This window comes from Prosopis cineraria, unplaced genomic scaffold (genome assembly GCF_029017545.1).
Source record: "Prosopis cineraria cultivar Desert tree isolate PC_DT_omini unplaced genomic scaffold, ASM2901754v1 PC5, whole genome shotgun sequence".
Lineage (NCBI taxonomy): Eukaryota > Viridiplantae > Streptophyta > Magnoliopsida > Fabales > Fabaceae > Prosopis > Prosopis cineraria.
In genome coordinates, this window is record NW_026555336.1 from 33,322,008 (window position 1) to 33,336,707 (window position 14,700).

The 14,700-nt window shown below is 29.0% G+C and overlaps 1 protein-coding gene and 1 pseudogene across 1 annotated transcript; one reads left to right on the forward strand and one right to left on the reverse strand.

Moving 5' to 3' along the window:
* Positions 1–726: 726 nt before the first annotated feature.
* Positions 727–2,368, reverse strand: LOC129310848 (transcription factor MYB106-like). Its single transcript, XM_054952756.1, has 3 exons — positions 2,160–2,368; positions 1,673–1,802; positions 727–1,531 (listed from the first exon to the last, which is right to left on the reverse strand). The coding sequence occupies exons 1-3, from the start codon at positions 2,296–2,298 to the stop codon at positions 727–729; spliced, it is 1,074 nt and encodes a 357-aa protein (XP_054808731.1). The 5' UTR covers positions 2,299–2,368.
* A 1,477-nt stretch (positions 2,369–3,845) lies between these two features.
* Positions 3,846–4,348, forward strand: LOC129310849 (probable carotenoid cleavage dioxygenase 4, chloroplastic; annotated as a pseudogene).
* The last annotated feature ends 10,352 nt before the right edge of the window (positions 4,349–14,700 follow it).

Sequence of the window (14,700 nt, forward strand, 5' to 3'; positions counted from 1 at the left end):
TAAATTAATTCTGATATTAACGATAATAAAGAAAAAAATGTAAGAAATTAAATGTGCATTATGTTATAACAATAAAATTTATTTAAAAAATATGATATAATATTTTATTTAAATTATTTGAAATATTTCAATTGAATAGATTACAAATGACGTATTGCATCTGATTTACCTAAGTATTTCTCCTATAAATTTCTTTGCTAATAGAGAAATTCTTATAGATCAGGTGTACCACATCATTTGTGGTCTATTCAATCAAAATACCTCAAAATATCTAAAAAAAATATTATATGAGATTATTTTAATTAATTTTATTCTTATAACAAAATACATATTGAATTTCTTTTCTTTTATCTTTCTATTATTATTAATGTCAAAATTAATTTATATTTAATGACAATTAAATGCCATGTTTTTATTCAACATACCACAGAAATGATATACCACCTGATTTATTTAAGAATTTCTTCAGTTAATATATGTCCTTACCTCATATGTGCCCAAAAATTTTGGGGTTGTTTCATGATTCTTTAGGTTGAAGATTTCTTTATAATGTTCCATCATGATCACCAATAAAGGTTGTTCAATTTTCTTCTTTCGTTCAAGTCGTAAAGTCCACACATGTTAAAGAGAACATTTTTTTTAAAAATAACAAACAAGATTAAAAATTCAAATTCAGAATAAATAAAATGTTCTTGGAATAAAGGGAAAGTAGGTGATCATCACTCATCAGAGTGAGCCATTGACAAGGTCGAGAATGGCTTCCCAATCATCTCCAACACCTGAGACTCCCAAGTTTTCGTGCGGTGATGAGGCTGAGTTCTCATTAAATCCAAACACCAACACATCGTCATCATGGAGATCTTCCATATTACAGTTATAAACTGTTGATTGGAGTTCTTCCATGGCTGCCATTATACTGTCGTCGCTTCGCAAGCTTTTCACGACGTTGATTCCACTGTCATTTGCGACCGTGGTGGAGGAGGACGAAGGAAGTTGTAAACATTTATTGATTTCAGTACTATTCGTACATTTTGACTTGGAAACGACGGCGTCGGGGAAGCACAACGTCGACGCCGGTGACTTGAGGTCGTTGGTGGCAAGCATCATGGCGTACATGCTATGCATTCTGGGGTTGTTCTGATCTGTTGAGGGCTTCCACGTGGATGGCGACCACGAATTCTGCCATGCCTTGAGCACGTCGAGGCACGGAGGTGGTGATGGCCAAGGTGTGATCTTGTTGAGAACGAGCCGAGTCATTGGAGGCGAGCCGAGCTGCTGGTTCTGGAGCTGCAGCTTCGAATATTCTCTGACTTGTCGGGCCTCGGCTTGGAGCCGAGCAGTCTCCCACTGAGCCATATGGCTGAGGTTGGCCGCGTCCCTGGACTGGTCGCCATTAACGGCGTCGTTTAAGGGCTTGTGGGTGGACGGGTTTATACCCATTCTGGTGAGCCTCTTCTTAAGGTGGGTGTTCCAGTAATTCTTGATCTCGTTGTCTGTTCTCTTTGGCAAGTGAAGCGCTATGGCCGACCATCTTGTACGTGCATTATAGAATGTACGCCAAGAAGCTATATTTTAGGAATCGTATATATGTGATTCACCATTATGGTTCACCATTCATTCAAAGAATTGAACATTTGAGGAAAAAGTGGGAATCTGTGGGACTTATCATTACCTGTTTCCAAAAAGAGCATGAAGTTGTATGATGGTCTGGTCTTCCTGTAAACTGAACTTGCCTCGTTTGATGTCAGGACTTAGATAATTTATCCATCTCAGTCTGCAACTCTTCCCACATCTCCGTAGTCCTCTTGGTCGTCAAAACATAAATCGCATTACTCATTTAAAAAAAAAAAAAAAATTTGCCCTTGATCTAGTCTTCATCATGAGAAAGAAAAACACAAGCATATAAACATGTTAACATTGGGTTCAAAATAAATCCTCTTCCAAAAAAGGAAATTGCATTGTCAGGACAACTAGAGGTTAAAAATTTAAAATTACTCATCGATAAGTCTATTATCATATATTACAATCATTTACCATTCCATGGTAAAAAGAAACTAGAATCTACGAGGTGGTTATTAGTATATATGAGCGTGTTTGTGTGAAAAACAAAAGGTAGTAGAGTAATGAATGAAAGATTTGGCGTAGGAAACTATGCTTACCAGCTTTTGCAGGCAAGGAAGACCAGCTTCCGTGGCCGTGTTGTTGAATGTAAGACATGAGCTTCTGGTCTTCCTCAGGAGTCCATGGCCCTTTCTTCAACCCTGCTGGTTTCTCGCAACACGATGAGGACTTGACCATTTTGGTCTCCGGGAAATGCGCGAGAGAGAGAGAGAGAAGAAACAAGAACTACAAAGACAAGAGAATGAGGGAGCTGTGAAACAGACAATGTCAAGCCAATCGAGGGACATTGAAGTCATATAGAGAGAGAGGGGAAGGGAGGGAGGGGGAATATATTACCTCTGGATCTCCTGAGAATGCTCTGGAGAGGAGAGACAAATAGTTTAACAGAAACAGGCTAGGAGACGATAGAATGGGAAGTAGCTAGCTACAGCAATACAGGTAGGAAATAGAGGGCAATTTAAGTATGAAGCAAAGAAAAGAAGTCATACAAAAATAAATGAAACTAAAAAGGCTTCGCATTAAGTATTTATAATTTTAGGATACCACATGGTTTCGCACCTTCTTTTTACAGTCGGCCTACGACTGTCAATATTTATTATTTACAAACTTAGAGTGTATTTGATTGGGGGGAAGAGTAGGGAATGGGAGGGGCTCCCTTCCCCTCCCCTCATTTGGTTAGGAGGAGGGGAGCCCCTCCCCTCTCCTCCAAAGCCTCCCCTCCAAATTGGGGGGAAGCTCACCTCCCCTCTCCTTCCCCTCCTTTTCCTCCCCTCACCTCCTTTTTTTTTCTTTCTTTTTCTCTTAAACTAAACACACCCTTAGAGTGAGGGTTTTTTCCATTAAATCGTTAAAGAAACGTGTCGCAACTAGAAAGAAGAAAGAGAACAAAAATAAAAAGAGCATGGTAGAATTGAAGTACTCGTCTCGTATGTCTGCCATTCGAACTTGATATCATCTGGAAGATTAGGGGATTGGAGTGGAGTGAAATTTGTGCAGCGATTGGAAAGTGAGTTAATATCGACCGTGTCTTAATGGCTAAAAAGAGAGAAATTAAAGGTGGATAATTTACTTCTCAGCGTGAAGCCCTCAAATATTAAGATTTTAAAATTTCATTTTTTTTACAGTCTCTTCGTCGTTTTTTTCTATACTCCTATCCGCAACTTGACAGGTTCATCTATGGTGTTCAACGGGAATGGTGCTTGTTATCTTGATATCTGAATCATTTAAATTTTAATCTAAATAATTTAAATTTAAAATTATTTTGATTTTGATTTATATTTATTAAAATAAAAATTTACAAAACTTTTTAACAAATGATTTATCATCAATCGTGACAGTGTAACTTTAATTTGGATAGTTCAATTAAATTTTAGTATTTTAATAATTTTATATATTATCTATCCAGATCTATTCTAGACATCTAGATTTAACATTAATTTTTAGTAATTTTTAAATAGAATATTAAGAATAAAGATAATATCTTAATGGGTACTTTTCTTTTTAATAATATTTTTTAAACAAATTAATTAATTAAAAATTTTTAAATTGGATTATCAATTTATAAAATTTTAAAAAATTTTAATATTAAATTTGGGCAATTCTAGTTATATGGTTGCTAATGAACAGATTTATTGAAATTTATTAAAATTTTTTATTTTTATTTTTATTAAATATAAATTTAAAACTTTAAATCTACATCTAGATGTCCAGATTTCATCAGCTCGATGAGTACTGAAGATGGCTCCCAACTTGACAGAGCATCCAAAACTGGAATTGTGACGAGACAACCAATTTCAATAAGAAATTTGGACTTGGCAGTGATTAAGCAAGCTTATGTGGGGAAGAAGAACTAGTTACTGTGCACGGCGATTAGGGATCCTGGGCCCAAAACAATCTCAGGAGTGGTGAAGCTAGACGTTTCGAGAGGAGATGAAGACGTGACTGCACGATGGGGTACAGGCTGTTTGGAGAAGGATGCTACAGCAGATCAGAGCCATTCTTCATGGCGAGAGATCCAGAGGATGCAGACGCAGAGGAAGACGATGGGTATGTGTCGACGTTCGTGCATGGCGAGATAAGGGAGAGTCGAAGTTATTGGTGAACGGTGATGGACGCGAAGTCTTCGGAGCTTGATGTGGCGGCGGTGGCGAGACTACCACGACAAGTTCCTTACAAATTTCATGGGCTTTTTGTGAGGGAAAGCGATCTGAGGAAGCTTTGGTGTTGAACTGATGGTGACCATTCATGTTCATGGGAATCAACCACAGTCACCAGAAAAAATAGATTTTCTTAATGTTTGTGCGCTTCACAATCTATATAAATTTTGAAACAATTTATGAACAGTGAATTACCAATATTGCCCCCCTTTTTCCTTCGTACTTGCTGAGCTCATGCCGTGCGCCAGTGGCTCTCATGCTGTTAATTGCATTACTGTACATGTGCAGTAAAAGAAAAATCATCTACCGTATATATACAGTAAAAAGCAACATTTAATATTTTTATTCTTTTGAAAAACAAATCGTTTTTAAAAATATCTTTAATAATCAATTATTAACACATATTTATTAAAAAATTAACAACATGAAACATTGTTTGTAATATTTTTATTTTTCTGAATTTTATAAAATTCTTAGATTTTTTTTAATTTATCTTTTTATTTTACATTTTTTTAAATGACTTATAACTACACATTATATATGGATTAATAAATTCTAAGTTATAATATGTTGTTAAAAAAATATTGTTAAAATATTTTCACATCTATGACACTTAATATTTTAATTGTTTTCAAAAACATATATTTTTAAAAATATTTTTTATCATGAATTATTAGTAAAATATATATATATATATATATATAAAAGTAACAACATAAAAAATGTTTTTAACAATTTTATTTTAGTTTTTTATTTTTTGAATTTTATGAAATTCTTAGATTTTTAATTTATCTTTTTATTTTAAATTTTTTTAAATGACTTATAACAATGCATTACACATGAAGTAATACATTATGAGCTATAGTATATTGTTAATTTTTTTAATTCTCATGAATAGTAAATTATTAAATATTTTTTTGTATTATTATTTAAATTAAGTTTTAAATTGAACGAGGTGAAAAATCATAGAATAAAATAAGATATTGTTTATAATTTTAACATGTATTAGAATAAAAATTATAAAATAAAATTAGTGGTTTATTATATTTTTAATTTGAAAGGGATAATAAATTTTGAATTGCAAGTTGCTACTAATATTTTTTAATACGCATGTTTATATTGTTTATATTTTGATGAGTTTGGTGTTAAAAAATACAAAAATATGGTTGAAATTTTTAATTGATTTTTCTTTTTTCTTTTTCTCTTTCATTTTCTCTCTATTAGAATGTTATAATTCTATTTGCCTATATTTTTAAATCAAACTAAAATCTCTCCTTTCTCCCTCTACTTTTTTTAAACTAACATGTGTTATGGGGTTTGCTTTAATTTAGAGAAGAGGTAATGTTATCAATAAAATTCATAAGGTGAGGTATTATTGTCAAAAATTTTCAATTCTTTCAAACTCATCTTAATTTTATGAGTATAGGCAAGGAACTTAATTCCATCAAAATTGATGAAAGTGAGTTCTGACATATCAAACAATTCAAATTTTGAATTTTACTTTTACTTTTCACTTATCTAGCCCCAATTCTCACTAAATGTGGCATTAATGTAACGTAACTCTCTCCTCTTCTTTTCTTTCTTTCTTTTTTTCATATTTTTTTCATTATATAAACTTTTATACAATAATGATTTGGTGCATATGAGATAAAAAGTAATCAATTCGACAATACGACATCATACAAACCAAATTCACATCAATAAGATATAAATTTTATTTTCTTGAATATTTAACATTTTTTATAAATAAAATAAAAGTCCGTTGAAATTTAAATTATTCTATTTTATTTTCTCACCATTAAAATTCTTTAGCTATGGCTTTTTTCATTCATTAAAAGAGAGACATATTTCTTTTATATATTCTCTTGCACATTAGAATGTACAAAGTCGTTATATCATTTGCATGCTTTAAATAAATGTATAATTATTTTAAAATAATACATAAATAACTAATATTAAATAAATAAGACAATAATATAAGTTAAAGATTCTGTTTAACAAATAAAAAAAATTATTGTAGTAATATATAATAGATTAATGTTTTTAAAATTATAATATTTTACATCATTTATGATGGCGAGGACTAATTCTAGTTGAGAATAAATTATACACCTCTCCCCCTTCTTAGCCATTAGATAAAAGACATGGTCAAGATTAACCCACTTCCCAACCACCACACAAATTTCACGATGTAGGATCCAAATCCGGAAGAGTTAGGGCGTAGAACATTAACCACCAATCTACAAGTTCATAGAATTGAAGTACTCAATTCAGCACTACAAACATTATCAAGGCAAAAAAAAAAAAAAATTCCTCCCATCCTCCTTTATACACCTGAACCATTCATATTTAATCCAAATGCATGGTCCAAGTTTAAAATTTTATCTATTAAATTAATAATTTACAAAAATTATAAAAAATTCAATAAATTTAGGGGCTTTAGCTAATTTAACCAATGTTATATAGTTAAATAAAACTAATAAGTCACCTTTTCCTAAATTAAGATAATGATCATTTTTTAATTTACCTTTGACACAAAAGATAAAATTACCCTTAAACATCACAATACCTTAATTCCTCTTTTTCACACTAGTTTCAGTTTCACTCACTCGAAGACATGGAGACGACATTATACTCTCGATCACGACGGCGAAGAAATTAACAATAGACAATGAAACAGCTCACACTGATGGATAAACGGAGTTAGAGATTCAATTAGGAGACCACAAGAGCACGAGACGAGGCGAGGTAGACTGGAAGCTATAGATTCAAGTTGAAAAATTACAAATGCAAGGTGAGGAAGTTTGAAATTGTAGCTTCTACATAAAGCCACACTAAAGCTGCAGATCCAAGGTGAGGAAGTCCGATCAAACTTTGTTACAAAAGTCAGAGTTCAAACAAGGGTTTCTTGAAATTTTGTTTGATCTATTTTGAAAAAAATAATTATGTGTTTTTCGTATTATTGATTTGTGATACTACATCATTGATATATGACTATATATCAATTATAAATAAGTTTATATTTGATTGTCTGGTTATATTGATTTACGATAGTATATCAATGATATACTATTATATGTCACTAATATATAAGCTCTATCAATAAAAACTTATCAATTTGTTCATCATTTATATATAGTCATATATCAATGACATAATATCGCAAATCAGTAATAGAGTTTCCTTTTCAATGTCTAATGTCCTTTTTGTAATATCTGGAGAAGAACAAAGAGGGAAAGAGAGAAAAAGCTCCGCGATGAAGATGGTGATCTAGGAAAATTAAATAAAAAATTTTGATGAAAAAAAGCACTACACGAGAGATGAATATGATGATTCAAGAAAATGAGATCCAAAAATCTAATGAAGAAAATATTCAGAGATGATAAATCAGAGAAGGAGCACGCACAATATGATTTTTTATAATAAAAATGAAAGATTCAATTAGCTAAAAATTAATTAAATCAAATATATTATATTTTAATCATAAATTTATTCTGAGGATACAAAAGAAAAATACATCTAATTGATTTTATGAATGGGCCATATTTAAAAATATTTTAAAACCTCATTCATAATTTATGAGAGTTATATTTTTTAAGGCCATTGAGCTAATTTTTTCATAAATTTACTAGTTCACCCATTTAAACAATCTATATTTAATATGGATAGTTCAAATTTAATATTAAAATTTATTTAACTTTATAAAATGACTACGCATATTCACTCTAAACAATGCAGGTTTAATATTAATTTTTTTTATAATTTTATAAATTTTATTTTGATAATACAATATAAAAATAAAGATAATCTTCTAACATGAACTTTTTTTAAAAAATATTTTTTAAAAATTATGAGTTAAAAATTTTAAATTTAAACTATTCTAAGTATATCTAGATAATTTATTCATAAAAGTTATAGAAAATTTTAATATTAAATTTATACCATCTATATTAAATTTGAATTGTTCAGATTCTTGATCAGATTTAATAATTTTTATTTTAATAAATATAAACCTAAAATTAAAACATTTAATATTATAAAATTAAATATAGATGGCCCAATAAGGAATGGAAAGAAGGAAGTTGTTCGTATAGTCACATCGTTTTTTTATTATAAAAAATGATCATATGTTTCATTGTTATTTTATATCAAGAAATATTTATTATATTTTCTCAAATTATATCGCCTAAATGGATAATATCATTACATTAAAAAAATTAAAAATTAATTATGAGGCATTTCAAATCAAACTTTTTAATTTTAGGCATAATTATTAGAATCAATTAATTTTTTAAAAAGTGTGAGTTAGTTAACATTTACTTATATTTGAAAATAGAGGAAGTATGTATTTAGAGGAGAAATCAGAAAATTTATTATTGGTCCTTTGGATGAAGATATATGAAAGAAAAGCTATTCTTCTCTTTTATTTTTATAGTATCATTTTTTGATTGAATCCAGCTACAAATAATTAAAAAAAAAGTCATATCCTCAATAATATATATGAATATAAGTATATTATTTAGGAGTGAATTAATTAAAGTTATGGTGAAAATATTATAATAATAATTATTATTATTATAAATCAGTTGAAATTTTAAAAAAATGTGAATATTATCTTATGGAGCCATATTTATATTAGATAAATATTTAATAATTTTATAGCTATTAAAATGATTAAATTTAATCTTTTTAAAAATATATATAATTTTAAAATGAAAACCTAAACTATTTTCCTTCCTCCTTTGCAGCCTTGTTATTCAATCAGATTAGCCCTACTCTTTCATTCTCTCCAGTTATAATCTTTTCCTTCTTCTTCTCTCTTTAATTCCTTCCATTTTTGTGTTGCAGCTTCTATCTCGCCCCCTATTTTTGTCTTCTTCCTCCTTGCACCAATCACTTTCCTTTTTTAAAAAACCTTTCACCAATCACTCTTGCCTGCCAAGCCTGTGAGTCGAAATCATTAATATACACGGTTCCCAACGAAAGGGGGAAAAAAAACAAATGTTCAGACTTCATCTGCTCATTTCCTGCGAGGAGATGTTAATAATATAAAGTATTTAAATTTTTTAAAAAATATAATCATTATTCCCAACAAAAAAATATAATTATTATTTTTTCTCTTATTAAATAAATTATTTTATATTAATTTTAAAATAAAATATTTTATTAAATAAAAGTAAATAAATATGAAAAGGTGAAATTAATTTAAAAAAAAAAATTATTTTATTAAAAGTGAAATTAAGTGAAAAATATCTTACTAATATGACATTCCTTTGCGCTTCTTTCCCCCCCCCAAAATTTCTGATCAATGGATTATAAAATCATCCACGCTAATTGATTCTTTCCTCATGTTCAGAGTAATTTTATTAGTTTTTTGCTATTAAATTTCAAATAGAAAAACAATAGCGGGTTATCTATTTCGATTGTTGTATCTAAAATTTCAATTTCTCTAGCTCCATAAGATAAATCATATGCTAAATTAGTTATTATATTAGATAGGAAATTCTTGATTGATCTTAGCAACCGTATTAGAAATTTAGATGAAAAGATTAGGATGCATTTAATTAAAAAAAGGAAAGGAATCTTGATTCTTGGGAATTTATAATGATTATATAAAAATATTATTTATGGGTAATGCTTGTGAAAACTTTTCAGCAGGTGTTAAGTTGTAAAGGGGCTCAAAAGAGATTTCCATTATTGATCTCAACAGATGAGTTTTCATTTCCACCTTTACTATATTTTCTAGTCTTAATTGTTTTTTAGGTTAACGTGCAAAAATGCTCATCAAATGATTGACCGGAGCATTTAGCAATTTAAAGTGAGAAAAAATATAAAAATACCTATAACGTTATCGAAATAGTTGCAAAAATAATCAAACCATTAACTTTGCCTTAACGCCATTAATTTCTGGCATTAAACGTTGATTGTGTTTGTCATTTGTCAGTCTTTGCTGATGTAGACTAAAAAAAGGATAAAAATACTTACGAAATCATCAACCAGAAACATCTACTAGCTAAATTGAGAAAAAAGGTAAAAATACTCATAATATTACTGAAGTTGGTAAAAAATGACCAATCAATCAAGTTTTTTAAATATTGACCGTTTAACTGACACCTAAGCAGAAGTTGACCTTTTTTTTTTTTGCTAATGTGGACACAAAATATTCCTAGATAAAATTCTATGAATGTTGATTAATTATTATATGAATATCATGTGAGAAAATGTAGTTTTGACAAAACATCAAGTTAAATCATTTACTTTTTTACAGCAATGGTGAAAATCATTCGAGAATTTCAAACCTATAATGAATGAAATTGCTTAAGATTGTGACAATATTCTTAAGGTAGGTGGCGTAGGAGGTGTGCTTAGTCTCAATCTTCGATTATGTATAACCTATCTCACTATATTAAATCTCAGGTTTTGTAGACAAGAAAAATGAGTGGAAAGGGAGGAAGGGAGGGATATAATGCGATTTGGTAGGATACGTCATCAATCAACCTTTTTAAAAATTAAATTAGAAATATTTTTATCTACATCAGTAAAAAATGGTCAACTTCTACTTAGATATAAGCTAAACTGTTAATATTCGAAGGATTTGACGGATTATTACTTTTGCATCAACTTTAAACTATTGGATGCTCCTTATTGACAACTTCATGGATATTTTTATCCCTTTTTTTGTTCATATCAGTAAAAACTAATATGTGGCAAGAATAGTCAGCATTTAACATATGAAACTAACGGCGTTCGAGCAATGTTAATAGTTTTGTCACTTTTGCACCAACCAACTATGGTAACATTGTGTATATTTTTGTTCTTTTTCCCACTTAGTTATTGGATGCTCTCAATCGATTACTTGATGGATATTTTTGCACCTTAACACTTATTTTTCTGCTTCAATTGGGAAGCAAATCCCAAATATTTATCTATGTTCAATGTTTTCAAAATCATAGGAATTTTTGTCAATGTTCTAACTTTGATTAATATTTTTGTTTGTTTTGACAATTTATAATTTATTGAAATTAAATTATGTGTCAATGATTATGGATATTGATATTTTAATTCAAGAAATACTTTTATATTCCTTTTTCAATTCTTCATAATTTTCTCTTTCCTTTTAAAAGACAAATTGATTTATTGAGCTTGATTTCACCTAGATATGCCTTCCTTATATCTTCTTCTCTCTACACATTTTGGAAGTAAGATTTGAGGTTATGAGATGGTGATTTTGAAACTAAGGCTATGGGTTTGAGCCCATTAATATAAATGAAATTAATAAGAGTTATTTGAGTTGTTTAAACCTAGCTTTGATGAGTTTGAACATCTTTAAGCTTGCGCTCATTAGTATGGACGAAATTATGCCCTAAAGTGCCATATATGATGATGGTTGAGGTAGGTGGCTGTCATTGATGTTAATTAAATATTTTTATGAATCTATAAACTATTGATCTTTATTTTATTTATTTATTTTTACTTGTGATTCATTTAATTGTATGGTGTGTGTAAATATGTATAAGTGTATGTGATACATTAAGTGAGATGGTTATTCCTCACCATGAGTACATTGTATATTATATATTATATAGGTGAGACGATTATTCCTCACCATGAGTTATATGACATACTATATATTATATAGGTGGAACAATTATTCCTCATCATTGTACAAGAAACAAATGCGTGCATACATATATATTATATATATTGTAGGTGGGATTATTATTCTCCACCAATGATATTGGGATGTGTTGATGACAAGCTTTGTTATAGTTGGAAGCTTGGGTGACATTTGCTTGGTGTGATGATTGGGTTCATTACAAACTATTGGATAGCGGTGTTTTTTGAACATATAGATTGAATGTGCATTCTTAATTATAGTGCTATTAATTTAATTCTTTTCTTGGAAAATCTATTTGTGAAAAACTCACATACATCTTTTACTTCCCTTCTGTGCACTTTCTCATATGTGGTTCACAAAGTCAGTGGTAAATTCACCCTTTTACATTCATCATTTTATAGATGCTCTAGTGTTGAACACTGTAGGTGAATTAGATATGACAAATTAGAATTAAGATGATGTGGAATCTCATGGTGTCATGACTACTATGAAAAACTGGTGTCATAGTATTATATTAGTTTGAAAGTAACATCGAACAGTTATTTGATTATCATTTAAGTACTTGTTCATTGATTTTGATTACTTTATTTTCTTTGTAGTTTCCATGATTATGTTTTGTGTTTTTAATAAAAGTTAGTCTCTTTTAAAAGTTTTACAAATTAGGTTAATGTGATTGAGCTTTGTCTAAGGCTAACTAGACTAAATGGTATTCTATTTGCTTACTCTATGCGCGTCATGACTCAGATTTTTAGGTCACGATAAAAAACTTATAATGTTCATTATTTATATATATGATCATATGTATGAAACGTTCTAATGCTTTGGAATTATTACACTAACCATTCGAATTTTATGGCCATTCGAATTTTATGGCATAAAATTAACAGTGTAAATAAATAGCATCATCACTTGAAAGCAGAAGCTTTTTCTCTTTTTAGGTAGAAATATAACAACTTGAAGCTTAACAGCGGCATTATTATAGTATATCTTAATAATTCTCCCTTTATTTTTTTCATTTTTCAACTGATTGAGCTTTGATTGGATAAAGCTGTACTCCCTCCGTATAAGAAGCCTCTTGAAACCTTTTTTTTTTAATTCTTAATGCAAGGGATTGCTAGCATATTTTTTTAATGAATGGACTATTATATCCTTATTAAATTAAAAAAATAAATACTCTATTTAATTTATTTTTTAAAAAAGTTATTTTTTATTTACAATAATTAAGTGTAAAATTAAAATGTTATTATGCTTTTAATTAGATAATTAATTTTTATTAAATTGTGTGATTTGATTAAAAATATATTATATTTAGGGACAGAAAGGGTACATAAATTCAATCATAATTAAAATATACTGATATCAAACCCGTGATTCTAGTAAACTATATTTACGTCTGTGTTTGCTTTTCTCATCAAATTTTCAGATCGGTTTAATGCATGAGTAAATGCGTGCAGTAAAACATGCTGCAACTTTCTTTCCGGTTTTATATTAGTGTGTGTGTGTGTATATACTGTCTATTAATATAAAGAGAAATGACACTTGAAACCTTATAAAAATTATGACTATAGATAAAGACTATATAAATTTTAGAAATTAAAACATATCAGAGTTCTTAGTTGAAATTAAAAATTTTTGAGTTGATAAAAATGCCCCTTCCCTTTGATTTTTTGAGTATTTTTTTTTCATTTTTGGGGTATTCATCTTAAGTTTTTTAAGTACTCATCTTTTTAAATTACCTAACTTTAATTTTTATAGTACTCTACTTAATCTTTTCAATATATACTCATTTCTATTTTTTACTCATTTTAATATTTTTCAGTGCTCACTTTCAATTTTTTCCTGTATATATTCGAGTCTTTGACTTCTGAGAAAATGGCACTTAAGAACCATCAAAATAAAAACTCAGATGACAAACTTTCGCCATTTACAAGTTACAATTTACAAGTAATTTTTTTAAGTATACTCATTCCTGTCATGATATTTATAGTTTGAGATAAAGCAATTAGAGATAAAAGGCACGTTTGTTTAAGATTAAAAAATAAGTTATTTTTATATAATTTAGAGATTTTATAAACAGATTTTTCTTGTAGAGATTTTATAAAAAATAAATATTAATTTATGTTTGTTTACAATAACAAAAAATTAATTATTAGTTAGTTATTTTTAAATTTTTTGATATATTCCTTAATTTTTGTTTTATAAAAATAATTTATTATTATATTATTATAATATTTTTGTGTATTTGACCTCTTTAAAATACTCTCTCTTGGAGTTGATTTGGTATCAAAAATCCAGATGTAACCGGCTAAAATGGGAGATAGAAACAGCAAATTCTTTCATGTTGCCACGATTATTCGAAGAAAGAAAAATAAGATTGAGTTGCTAAGAAATGGAGAAGAAGAGTGGGTTATTGATCAAGGTACTATGAAGAACATGGCAAACCAATTTTTTAAGATGCTTGTCACAAGTGAAGTGATCTCGGACCAAAAGCCAGTGACTAACAAAAACTTCCCTCAGCTTGCGGAAAATGATATCACTCATCTTCATAAAGAAGTGACTAATAATGAGACTACCTTTGAGATGGGAGCCTTTAAAGCTCCAAGACCTGATAGAATTCAAGCCTTCTTCTATCATAACCAATGGGAATTATAGGTGGTAAAATGTGCAAATTAGTTAAGAGAATATTTGCAAATCTTAATTTGGTAAAAGAGATTAATCAAATCCATCTGGTGCTCATTCCTAAGGTTGATAATCCTGAGACTTTGAAATATTTTAGGCCTATTTCTCTCTATAATGTTAGTTATA

Excerpts from the sequence above, each read along its gene's own strand:
- LOC129310848 (XM_054952756.1), bottom strand. The coding sequence starts at position 2,298 with ATGGTCAAGTCCTCATCGTGTTGCGAGAAACCAGCAGGGTTGAAGAAA. Across the intron at positions 1,803-2,159 it reads TTCCTTGCCTGCAAAAGCTG|GACTACGGAGATGTGGGAAG; the intron begins GTAAGCATAGTT and ends GACGACCAAGAG. Across the intron at positions 1,532-1,672 it reads CATGCTCTTTTTGGAAACAG|ATGGTCGGCCATAGCGCTTC; the intron begins GTAATGATAAGT and ends TGCACGTACAAG.